This window comes from Bacillus rossius, chromosome 13, assembly GCF_032445375.1.
Source record: "Bacillus rossius redtenbacheri isolate Brsri chromosome 13, Brsri_v3, whole genome shotgun sequence".
Classification (NCBI taxonomy): domain Eukaryota; kingdom Metazoa; phylum Arthropoda; class Insecta; order Phasmatodea; family Bacillidae; genus Bacillus; species Bacillus rossius.
In genome coordinates, this window is record NC_086340.1 from 42,124,374 (window position 1) to 42,137,362 (window position 12,989).

Here is a 12,989-nt window from a genome sequence, read left to right on the forward strand (position 1 = left end):
ATATGTGTAACTACATCAAACATATTACAAAACAAAAATGAATGAGGCATTGCAATGCATGCCGAGCATTAGCTAGATAATGGAATCTTTTCAATATTAGTGATCTCTTATTTTTCAGCTTTTTTTCTATAGTGCTTTATAGAGTCTAGATTATATACAGACCACCAATTTTTTTATATATACAGGTAAATAACTATACACTGGCAGAACAAAGTCTGTCGGGATCTGAAAGTGATATAAATTATTTTGCACACTTGACATTCAAATTAGGAAGACAATTACTAACTACATCTGATTTCGAAAAAGGTCCCCTTCACCCTGTGTTCAGCCCGGGCAACACCGGGTATCTACTGCAGCTAGTTTATTATAAGTAGTACACAAAAAAACTGTTTTTACTAAAATAAATTTAAACTTATCCATGAAAACCCGGAATCAAACCAATGTGTTGATCGGATCTGGCTGGAAAACCATTACCTGATCTTCATCTAGCTATTTGTGGAAGACAGCATCACCTATATAGTGAAATACAAACTAAATGTGAAAGTTACCATTTCACCACAAGAGTGCAGCTCTGAATGCAGGTTTAGTACAAAAAAATTTTTTGTTACTACAACCCTTTCAAATTACTTACGCTTTCTCATCCAAAATTATAAGTCGTGTGTTTCAGCGTTGCGTGTTTCTAAATTATGACAGTTATAAGTTGTGTGTTTCTAAGTTGTGATAGTTCTAAGTTATGACTTTCTAAGTTACGACATGTCTAAGTTGTGTGATTCTGCGTTGCGTGTTTCTAAGTTACGTGTTTCTAAATTATGACAGTTTAAGTTGTGTGGTTTTGCATTGCATGTTTCTAAGTTATGTGTTTCTAAGTTGTGCAAGTTCTAAGGTGTGTGTTTCTAGATTGTGATCATTCTAAGTTATGACTTTCTACGTTACAGCGATTCTAAGTTGTGTGGTTCTACATTGCGTGTTTCTAAGTTATGACCATTCTAAGTTATGACTTTATACGTTACAATGTTTCTAAGTTGTGTGGTTCTGCGTTGTGTGTTTCTAAGTTATGACAGTTCTAAGTTACGTAGATTTTTTTGAGGTTTCTAAGTTATGACTGTTATAAGTTGTATGCTTCTAAGTTATGTGTGGTTCCCGGTTGATCGGCATGCTGTAACATGGACTTGCTTGTACCGATGGCAGCTGTCTGAAATTGCCGCATAGAATCACGTAGATTCCTCCGAATGGTTTGTCGTAAATGCCAGTAATCTGCTGCAGTCTGCAGTTGATTTTTTTGCAGAATAGCTGAACTTAACATGCTGATCTCGTCCACGAAAACAGCTTTGACGCCAATGAACATGTTTCTGTAGGCTTGCATATTCTCCATGGATAAGAGTTTTGTCACGCGAGAAGTTGTGAGACGAAACGCTGAATGCACAGTAGTGCCACCAAGAGATACAGCAGCTTTACCTGTGCTGGCACAGGTAATGTAGGCGTTGTTCATCGAGTTGTGCTCCTGAGTGTAGCGGTTGTACGTCTCCATAAGGCACTTTAAAGAGTAGTTTTTCCACAGCCCGAGGGACCTGTGAAAAAAATTTGTAGCGCTTCAGAAACGTCATCTCCGCTACCATGTAATCGATGTATTACCTCAAGAATGATCTCCCGTTGTTCTGGGTTGGTGGTTCTTACAAGCTCGCAATACTGCTGTTTTGTCATCACATTGCTGCATTTCTTCACAATCGAGAACCCTTGTCGGGGGACGATTTGGTTAACAACATCGACTTTCTCGGCTCCATCTTCTCCTAACAACCGTTGGACAAACGCTGCTCTTGATTCTTCTTCTTGCAAATTGCTGTTATCCTTGTTTCGGAAAATCATCATCGCTTCAAGTTTCTTCATGACGTTTTCAATGTTTAAATTAGTCTCAAATAGGCTACGGCGTTCCATAATCAAGCCTTTGTTGTCGTCAAATAATTGCAAAAATTTATTTTGATCAACAATCTCTGACACTTCGTTGCGAAACTGTACGTAAAGTAGAACCATCTCTCGTTTGTAATCGACAGTTTCATCAATATCGTAGCGTCTGTATCGTATGACGCGTCCGAGCAGTCGTCTGCGATATTCTTTTGGTGCTCTCGACGTCCTCGCTTCAGGTACACCATCTGAATCTTTATCGTCATCCACGTGCACGTCGTCTTCTTCGTCAACGAAATCATTAGCGTTAGCATACCACGAAGCAAACTCTGCCAAATACACTTGTTCTAAAGATTCAGGTCGTTCTTCATATCGCTGTATTATGTTTTTGGTCCAAACATCAGTGCTGTCTCCATCGATGCCTTCACGGTCCATTTGTTGACGACGTTTGCGGCAGCGCTGTCTTTCCGTCGGCCACACTGTTGGGATGTACACAACATCACGACTTGTTTCGCTCATTGGTTGTCGTAGAAGATACCATGCTGCTTCTTGCGCTGACATCTCAACTCCGTTAAGCAGCTTGATACTTAAAGCTTTCAATTGGCCTGTGTAGTCCTGGTCGGGGTGCTCTTGCATCATCGTGGTAAGCTCACGATGTAGGTTACTCATTCCACGGGCTGATTTATTTACATACTCTACGACATACTCTGCGCAGCTGTAATCATCCAAGATGAACTGAATGTCGATGTTAGAGTTGACTTCGCCGGCAAGGTACGGATTGAACGTGTTTGTCATAAGTTCGTCGAAGTTTCGTCTGAACACCAGAGTCGGTCTGCGCAACGTTGAACGCACAATGTCGAGGTATGAAACGTAAGTCAAACAATTAGCATTAAGAAACTCATCCATGCATGCGTATCGATGTTCACCGAGAGAGATACCCATCTCCTTGGCCTTCTGTTGTAGCATTTGACGGCGTCCATTAGATTGAGGTATCGGAACCAATACACGGGTCGTGGTCATAGGCCAGTACGGGATCCCGAATCTGCAAGTTGTCTCACCTCGCTTTGTGCAAGTGAAAGTATGTTTGTGTATCTGGTTGGCGTAGATAGAATTGCTTGGCACATCATCTCGAGCAACCGAACTTATTGTTTCCACAAGATCTATGGTTCTTGGCATATTTTCCGACACGGTCTCACGTGGGTCATCGTTCAACCACAATAAAATGTGTGCGTGTGGGCTTCCTTGATGCTGGAACTCAATACGAAGGAAGTAATCTTTAACAAAATACTTGCCGAACGGATTGTAAGACTGTTTGGATTTCAGCATTTTCATCAAGGAACCAACGAGCCTGTAGAAGTATATGCAGCACGTAACAGGATCGTCGCTCACTAAAGTACAGCGCTCAGAAGTGTTGAGATCTTTTGCTGTTTTTCCAGGATATTTTTTGCTCAGTTTGAGAAGAATAGTTAGCAGTTTCATCCAGCGTATTTCGTTGGCACTTATAGTGAGGAAGACGGTTGGTTTACCAAGTTGACGAATTATTGCAAAGAGGTCTCGTTTGCAAGAGGCCCAGTATTGGACGGAGTTTGGCATTGTCTTCATGAATGCGAGGTTTTGTATGACATATTCTTTCAGAAATTCTGGGTCCTCTAACATACGTCGCGTAACATTCTCCGTGACCGAAACATTGCGAAACGTGCTGTAAATTCCATCCACCATGCGCAGTCGCAATATTTTCAATGCAACGTACAAGATTTTTTGAGGCGTGGCTCCGCGTCTGTCACGACGTCGTATCTCACTGGTCGCTATCATGTAAGGTGATACTGAAACTCCCATGTTGAATCGGCGTGGCTCTCCGAAGTATATAGATGGAAACGACAACTCTTCTGCATGACGGTCATAAATGATGTTGAGATATTTTGCCCGATGTCCTGGTGCAATATAGAGACCATCTTCTTCGTTCCACATCATGGTATGTTGTCTTGAAGCGAGAATCTCAGATTCAGGCGTGTTTTCAGCGGAGATATTTTCTATACGGTTCGACGGATTATCCTGTATGTCATCGAGAAACGGCACAGTAGGATGCAGTCTCGAGAAATCCACGTTGATTTCGTACAAACAATATAATGCAGACTTCTGCAGTACAGTTAGCCACGCACTGATTGTACTTTTGGACATGTATCCACTGATGTAGACCGATTTGTGGGCAAGGTTTTGCTTGATGTTAACATTAATGACATCGTCCTCATTTAATTGGCGCGGCAAATAATTTACCATATCTTGTACGTCTACTGGTATGTTGATCACTTGCCCTATGATTCCACAAGAGAAATCATGGCGCAGACGACGCACTTGCATAAATGGCAGACGTGGCGTTATCAATCGTTCACTGATAGGATCCAGCGGTGGTAGGCCTGGTGGTTGGTCTGGGTATGAGAAACCATTAACTTTTGCAAGGGGCGGCATCGATTTTTTGTTCAGTGAACGTTTGCAAGTGTTGCAAACCATTTCATATTCTTCTCTGCACAGTCGTCGATTTTCTTTGATAAACCATTCCGAGATCACCTCCAGCTGTGCCGCAGTGATGGGTTTGAGGTCGTTCTTGAACCACAGTCTGTCGCAAACCGAACAAGCGTGGCCGAAATCGTTGTCCAGAAAAGTTGATTTGAATCTCATGATCGAGGATGCCCATTTGGCGTTCCAGGTAGATTGTGCCTGTTGTGCTTCAATTTGATCAGGAGAAGTATCTGGTCGAACAGTGATTTGGGCTGGTTCTGCTGCTGAGGTTAGACGTTGCTGGTGTGTGAGCCGTCGAGTACCAGTTTGGACGTCCTCTGACCTTGCCCCTGAACGAGAAGAGGATGCAGTAGTCGATTCTAATGAACCACTGGCAAGAGCCAAGATAGCAGCTTTGCGTAGTCTGCTTTTGCGCTGTCTTTCGGCATCCAATTTCCTCGCAGCTATCGCCTGTGCAGCATTTCTGGATACTGCAAGACTCTGTCTGTACTCACGTTGTTTCTGTGCCTTTGATTTTGGAGCAGCGATTGTTGGTGGTTCAGCGAATGGCGTTGCAGACGTGGATGCTGCAGCGTCTTGCGCCTCAGTGAGTACATTACTCCATAAAGGTAGTGGCAGATCCGTGAGATCCATAGGATCGTCAGATTGGTCTGCCATGATGCAGTTCTGCAAAAGAAATTGTTAGTAATTTATTTTAAAAATTATTTTAACAAAGAAAAAGTACTTATTGATACATTGTTAATTAAAATTTGATAACTTGTGAATTTTTTTAATTGGTGTTGAGCTAGATGAAAATACATGTAATTAAATACAAATCAATATACTTATTAAAATTTATCCATGATTTGATTTTTTCAATTTTTGCAGGTTTAATGTGAATTATTTGTTTAAAAAGCAATTCCTTTAGAAATAAACTTTAATCAAATTAATGTTAATGAAGTGTTAATTTAAAACAATGAAATTGAAATCATAAATCAAATTTATGAAACTGATGCTTTTGAAAAGCCCGCCAAAACCTGCTTGATATAATAATGTATTCCCTTGCACTACGTTAACTGTCATTAAAACATAAATATTTTTAAAACTCTAGTTAAAATCATTAATTTTTAATTTTCAAATATTATTTACAGTTTTTACATATTTAATTTAAATAATTTGTTTAAATATAATCACAAACAATTAGCTATAGAAATAAACTGCAGGGCCAAGAGCACAATTTTTCCTCAAAATAGTTGATTTAGTGACCACAAATGAAAAAAAAAGTGACTTATTTAGTGACTTTCACTCGTACTCACAGACATTTATATTACAACACAAAAACAAAATTAGTACATGTTATTTCAAAGTATGTACCAATTATGAATATACTGGCCCTAAATTTTAAAAATAATTACAAATAGCAAAATAAAACCAAATTTACTTTGGCATAAAATAAGATGCCAAATATTTAACATTTGAAACATTTACAACAAATAAGTGATGTACAGGGCTGTATTAAGTTCATGGAGAAATACAATTTTGTTAAGTTTTACACTTTCACTTTGTTTACACAGTAAAATATTTAAATTAGGGCTGCGAAAGTTCATCACTTAAATTAAATATTTGTAAGGAGCTTGTTCGTTTTCTTGTAGAGTTCATTTTGTAAACTAGACATTCTCTTTGAAAGCAGTTGTTCTTAGTTTTTGACTAACTGTGCTCCTTCGTACATCGCCTGTGCCAGGCTTACTTCCTGAACATCAACAGGAGTCTTAGACAAAGCTTTTTTTAGCCTATTATTGGCCTCTTCGTGCATTTTTTCCCAAGTATCTTTTTTCAATTTATGAAATTTGTTGGCTTCATCCAGTTTTTTCTTCAATTCTTCAACATTTAGCTTCATTCTTTTCACTTCTTTTCTGGATTCTTCTTCTGCTTCTCTTTTCTTCCTCTCATCTTCAACCTTAATCCTCTCAGAGTCTTCTTTTCTTTTCTTCTACTCAAGGTAAAGCTTTTAGCTCTTATGGGCATTAACAGCAGAATTAATAAGTTGCTTGGTGATGGGAACATTCACAGGATTATTTCCATACACTCTAAGACCATCAATGGTGTTTAACCTGGCATTGAGAGTTCTTTCACTCATTGATGATCGATCTTCAGTCAGAATTTTTGAAGAAAGGGAAAACCCCCTTTCAACATCAGCACTGCCATGAGAAATGCTTAGACTCATTTTCACAACTTTCTGCACAGTAGGATACTTTTCAGCACCGACAGCATTCTTCAACTGAAAGATACTTCTCCAAAAATGGTCGATTCTCTGCCCTGGACTGAAGTTTGTCATTTCTCTTTCACTTTTCAACAATCTCCATTCGTCTAAAAGGAGGTCAACATTAATCTCCCCTGGTAAAACTCTTGCTATTTCTGCTATGGACTGCAAACTCTTTGGCTTTAAAACCTGCTCAGGCTGGAAACAGCTGAAGTGTTTCAACATTTTGTGGAACTTACCAACCAAATAATTTCCAGCTGTTGCATAGTGTTTCTGTACACTGAATTTAAACTCCAATCTGTCTCTTTCATTTACACTACTAAGTGCTTCTTCCACAGTGTGTCCACACTGAATGTCAGTGGCATTTTGGAGATTTTCTTTATCAAACACATTGTTTGAAATATCTTTCCCACTAGCAAGTTCTCCCTTGCACACACGACCCATCAACTTGCTTACCAGTGTGTCCAATTCAGTTTGCAGTGCATGTATTAAGGGTTCTTCTTTTTGGAAAATTGTGCAGAAGGTGCTAAAGATTTCTGAGCTAGATATAACAAACAGAATTTCAGCTTTCATTGTGCTTTTCTTTAAAAAGCTACAAATTTTCTTGCATTGTGCTGAATTAAATGTTGCATTTGTTTTTTGCAAGGGAAGAAACTTGGTAGGTAAAGTAGTCTAGCAAAACTGGCCACTGTTCAAGGAGACGACTTGCTGCTTCTCTGAGTGTAACCCATCTGGTTTGAGAGTGTTTAATGAATGAATGCTCTGGAACCTTAACATTTTTCTGAGACTTCACATAATCTTCTTTTCGTGATGGCCAACCATGGAAGAAATAATACACAGATATTACCAACTCAGAAACATCTGTTCCAAAAACTTCTAATCCTTTCAAGAACGCATTATGAACATGATGAAGATTGCACGTTCCTACATCAAGAGACTTTTTCCTCTTGCTGCAAAAACTTCTTCATTTAGCAATGTGAAAACCTTCTGATTCACTTTAGGACCATCACTGCCAACAGTCACAACATTCTTAAGACTCAATGATCCTTTATTAAGCACTGAAAGAATTGATGTGGATAAAACATCAGCAGAAGCCTTTCCTATAAAAATTGTCTCTAGATGATGAATTACTACTTCATTACGAATGTCAGACCAATATCTAATATTTATCTGCAATTCCTTCTTACCTTTGCTGTTGGTAGTTTCATCATATTGAATAGAAAAATAAGTTTTCTTTGCCTCTTGTAGCATGCCATCTTTGAAGTATGGGCCAAGTGCTTCGGTAACTAAATATGAAAATTTTTTCGGGGAAAGTGAGAAACCTTGTGGCACTAATGCTGAAAACATATCAGAGAATACCTCACCAATATCTTGACATGATTGGGCAGACAAATTTTTAGCAACTACTGTCATCGCCCAAATTATTTCTGCTTTAGTGGCAGCTTCTATGGGGTTACAAAATCGTAGAATGTTATTTTGACAAACTGTGGAACACTCCAATGAAGAGACTTGTGCTGGCTCCACTTGTGATGAATTACATTCATTTAGTGGTGCATGACTGCTAGATGATGGCAAACCTAAGGGTGTTAAAGCTTGTGATGGGTCCCCGGTGTTTTCCTCTGACTTACCGTCTTTAACTCCAGTAGTAACACATAGTCGTTCACAACAGAACTATATCAAAAACAAGACAACACTGTGAGGCATTTAGTTTTAATTTTACGTTGTTAATATGCTTCTTTCCTGTGTAGTGTTGTGTGACAGACTTAAAAACCCTTTGCCAACATTAACAGAAACACAGCATACAATACAATAAAGTTCATCATCTTTAATCCCCTTTTGTGCCCATTTGGAAATCTTGTGTCCTATAGTATCAGTTTTTTCCAACCACTCTGCTCGAAAATGACACTTCCCCATTTTCAATCCATTTGTACCAAAACTATCACCATGTATAATTAATTAAAACCAAAAAAACCAAAACAAACACCATAGCGATTTTGCCATTAAATATTTTAGTAATTTTTGTTAATGTGGTCGTTGCAAACGGAAAATTTACAATAAACAATAGTGAAAATGCAAAAATGCCACAAACTGCTAGAAAAGTTACCGAAACACGTACCTCAATTCTGTTTTACAGCGAACATAACCACGACACTGTAACGAAGTTACAGCACATTATGCACTAATATGTTATATGTCACCGTGATCCCGCACGTTTTCATCTAAATGTAGTTCCTAACAAGTGGTTTTGCGCTCACCTATAAACACAAACACTTTCGTAGTACACGAATTTGATCACAAAAATAAGCTTCACTATCGTTTATTGTGTTGTTATTTACAACCGAAAACCCGAAAGCCAAGACAAGTGACATATGCTATCGATTATAGAAGCGATACGATCACAATACGATAATCGAATCGCTGTTACACTGGCGACTGGCAGCGCCGCTGCACAGCAAAGTGACGCTGGCATGCAGAACGGTAATATGGTTGGCGTTTTTAATGCACAGTGCGTACCGATTATTACGGCATTTCTGGTAGTACCAAAAACTACGTTTACATGTTGTAAAACGGAGCGAGAAAAGGTAGTAGGTGTAAAAGTGAAGAAAATAGTGACTTTTAACAAAAAAACGGACCTTAGTGATTTTGCAAAAAAAAAGTAACTTTTAGTAACTTTTAGTGACTCGCTCCGAGCCCTGAAACTGAAATCAAATCAATGTCAATAAATTGTTAATTTGAAATGACGAAATTGGACAAATAAATAAATTTTTTTTAATTGCTGCTTTTAAAAAGACCGCCTTAACCTGTTTGATATTATAGAAGATTTTCTCGCATGGTGGTTGGCTGTTTCAACTTGTCATTTTAGACACAAAGTTATGACATGTGTGAGGTTAAACATTAATTTTTAATCTTATATTAATAGCAAAGCACAATAATTTTTTTCATTGAATACTAAATAAGAGCTGTTGACTTTTTATATGAGATAATAATTTTGTAGTCAAAGTGTAACATAACATATTATTACTGCACTCGCCGACCGATGCTACTTTTTTTTTAATAATCAAAGAACAAATATATGAGATTATATCGCTAATCAAATTCCTAAAATGCAAGAATTAATTACCTTTTTGCCGCAATTGTTGTTGTAATAAACAATAGAAACCTCATTAACGTTTCACTTCACTTTATAAACAGTTGAGAAAACATTTCACGTGTAGGTTGTATGCTGCCGCTGTCTCTCTTCTACTCAGACGCATCGGCCGATGGAGTGGAAGAGAGATAGATGCGTCACAAGCCAAACGTGCCTCTCTATCGCTTGTTCCGCGCTCTCGCTTGCACGCTTGGCTCAGGCGGAACATGACACTGAGTCATGCTTTTTCATGCGTGCAGCCGGTGTTCAACGAATTAATATAGACGTTATCACGTCAAAAAGTCTGTATTTCCTTATATTTTTAAAATGCCCAATTCTTTGTTGAAGCTCCATGTAACATGAAATGGCATTTGTGTATTTATATTTATAGATAAATGTGTCTGACAGTTAAGTTACAAAGTTTTCATATAAATAGAAAACATGCCTCCACTGAAAAGAAAAACTAAGTTCATTATAATAACATGTAAATAAATCTATGTGCTTTAAAAACATCAAATATAATAGCCCCACTCTTCACAATACAGACAGAAAAATATACTATGGTAATGTCTAAGGCTAAACTGATACCAACACAAACATGACAGTAAAATCTGATTTTAACAATACAGTAGTGAGCCTAAGCACACTTCAAGAGAGTAACTGGGTGAGTCATCCATGATGAAAGAAATACACTAGAACTTCACTGGCATTGACAATGTAGTACATCCTCTTCTAGGCTTTAGCTACGTCTGAAAGTCGCACTTGCAACAGCACTCTTCAGAGTGCTAACAGTAAAGTGGCCGGGAAAGCCTGCAAACTCTCTTTCACTACCTTGCTATGTTGCCTGCTAAATCGTGAATTAAATAAATCAGTATACAGTTAGTCAAATGGCAATAATAACTTCTTATTCTAATATACCCATGTCACTGGAGTACTACTTCAAAGTACCTCTGGTTGTTTCCCCTTTGCACTCCCGTGCATCACTAAATCTCTCTCACTCAGTTGGCTCAGGAAAATTATACTTTTCTTTTTTTGACAGCTGTAAATATACATCATTCAGCAACTTGGAAGTTGCCAGATATCTGTTCGCCATTCAAGGTCATGTACTCTTTCAGCAGAGTAGACTGGTCATCTCTAGAAGTTTCTTTCGTAACACTGCTCCCCTGCAAACCTGCCTGTAACTAACATGTAACATGGTTCTGCTGCTCTTCTTGCCACAACGTCTTCTTACGCATCGGACAAACCCAATGTGTACGGCCCAAATCTTGGCAGCCATAGCATCGGTGACGTCTCCTGTTCTTCAGAAATGTGGGCCCCCCCCATGGTATGAATTATGCAATCATAATGCTGTAATTCTTTTTAGTGATTTCTTCTTATGCATCTAGCAGTCGAGATGTTGTAGTTCTTAACAAGCACGGCATCAGTATGATGACCTGTGAACACTTGGTAAGGCTCAGAAGCTTCTTCAATGCCCTGATGATATCCTAATGGAATTGTTCTAGTTCAATCTTTCTCGTATTTCTATGATTGCACTAGTAGCAAGTGCCTGGCAAAACACTACAGACTTCCAGGTAAGTTACAAAACCCCAAGTATGAGAAATAAACAATAATCAGCATTTTTTTTAGAAACTGACCCTAAATTAGAATGTACAGAATTTTACTACTTTAAGAACATTGTTTCCTTAGTAAATGTTTGCATTCCCTGGTCACTTGACTGAAACAGTAACAGCCTCAAAGCAACAGCAGTCTGTTCTTACCTCAATCTCTTCCTTCACGGGCAGGAGCACTGTTTCAAACGGCTCAGGCTTCACTGGGTCCTCCTCAACACACACACCTTCAGCCATCGTCTGCAACCACAAGTCAGCACACACTGTGGTACAAGCACAAGGACATATACACATACACTCCACGACAACCCAACTTGAACAAATACCATGTCTATGTATATAGGAATCTATTAAATATCAAAACCCAAATAATGTTTTTTTTTTTTTCACAATAATATAAAAAGTAAAACTAACTTGCTTAGCATACTGCTAAAGGATAAGGGGCCAACAGATGAATTCGAGAAATGGTGAAGCAATCCAGAATACGTTTCTTCTTAGTGAACCAATTTCACCAAGACGGCCAACATTATGAATATCAAGTGCCCCAAACCATGTGAGATTGTCTGCAGGGTTGTATGTCACACAGTTATGCACAGGACTTTGAGGCAATGAGATTTCCAATAATAATGTGTGCTTGAAAACCCACTGACGCCTATAAGCCTCAACCTAGAACATTAGTTTCAATCACCCAGAATAAAAGTGTAAACATCATGCCCCTCCTAAATAAATTACAAAACGAAAATATAACTTTCAGAGTACGCCTAATCCAACACAACTGACTGCAAAGTAAACACCGTGTAAACATAATTTACCATACTCAACATGGTGCTAATATAAATAAAATACTGGAAAGTAACATGTGTCTACTGGAAAGTAAAATGTGTCACAAGTAAAAAAAACTTTTGCACTATTAAAAACATAATTAAAAAGTACAAAAAATACCATATTAACTGTTTCAACTCAAGGGGGAAAATTAACTGTTTTAAATGTTTTATCAATTATTTTTAAATATGCAGTCTTGCTCATCAAGATGACAAACTGTACAGATTTGGTTACGTTACGTGAGCAACCTTTAAAATACTTTAAAATGGCATAATATTTAACTCTAGCAAAATTAAAGTTTTTTTCTGCACAGCAATTTATTGATGTATCCATAAGCTTTATACAGCAGGGATCTCCAAACTACGGCTCGCGAGCGCCACTGATCGAGCCCACGGTAACGGCCAGACACGCCCGGTATCCGGCCAGCCGTAGCTTTACAGTATGTCAGTATGTCAGCATGTCAGTATGATGAGCTAGCTACTTCTGGCTCTCGGAACTTGGTGGAGTCACAGTGGCCCTTAGTTTGGAGACCTCTGGGTTAGCAAGTGTGACTTCATGACAGTGAATGTGAAGTGTGTCCCTTGTTTAATGGTTATCTTTGAAAGATTTGTGCAATGGGAGTGCATGACTTGATGTAAGTTTTTGGACATACGCCATTGCTAAGAACTTTTTCTGTTGAAGAAAAACTACAAAATAAAAAATAAATAAACTAATAGAGAAATAAAAAAATCCCAAAAAAGACAAAAAAACACAAAATTAAGCAAAAAGTTGCTGTTGT

General features: G+C 38.3%; 1 protein-coding gene across 15 annotated transcripts in view; it reads right to left on the minus strand.

Annotated features, from left to right (window-relative positions):
* Nucleotides 1-12,989, minus strand: part of LOC134538481 (gastrula zinc finger protein XlCGF57.1-like) — a 145,702-nt gene that overhangs the window by 102,221 nt on the left and 30,492 nt on the right. For 8 of the 15 annotated variants that reach the window (XM_063379818.1, XM_063379814.1, XM_063379820.1 and 5 more), the window contains exons 2-3: nucleotides 11,540-11,629; nucleotides 1,633-5,082 (exon numbers count right to left, since the gene is read on the minus strand). In XM_063379818.1, the coding sequence (XP_063235888.1) occupies nucleotides 1,633-5,082; nucleotides 11,540-11,629 (3,540 nt within the window). The remainder of the gene's footprint in view (nucleotides 1-1,632; nucleotides 5,083-11,539; nucleotides 11,630-12,989) is intronic. The other 7 variants (XM_063379826.1, XM_063379827.1, XM_063379822.1 and 4 more) reach the window with 2 other exon arrangements.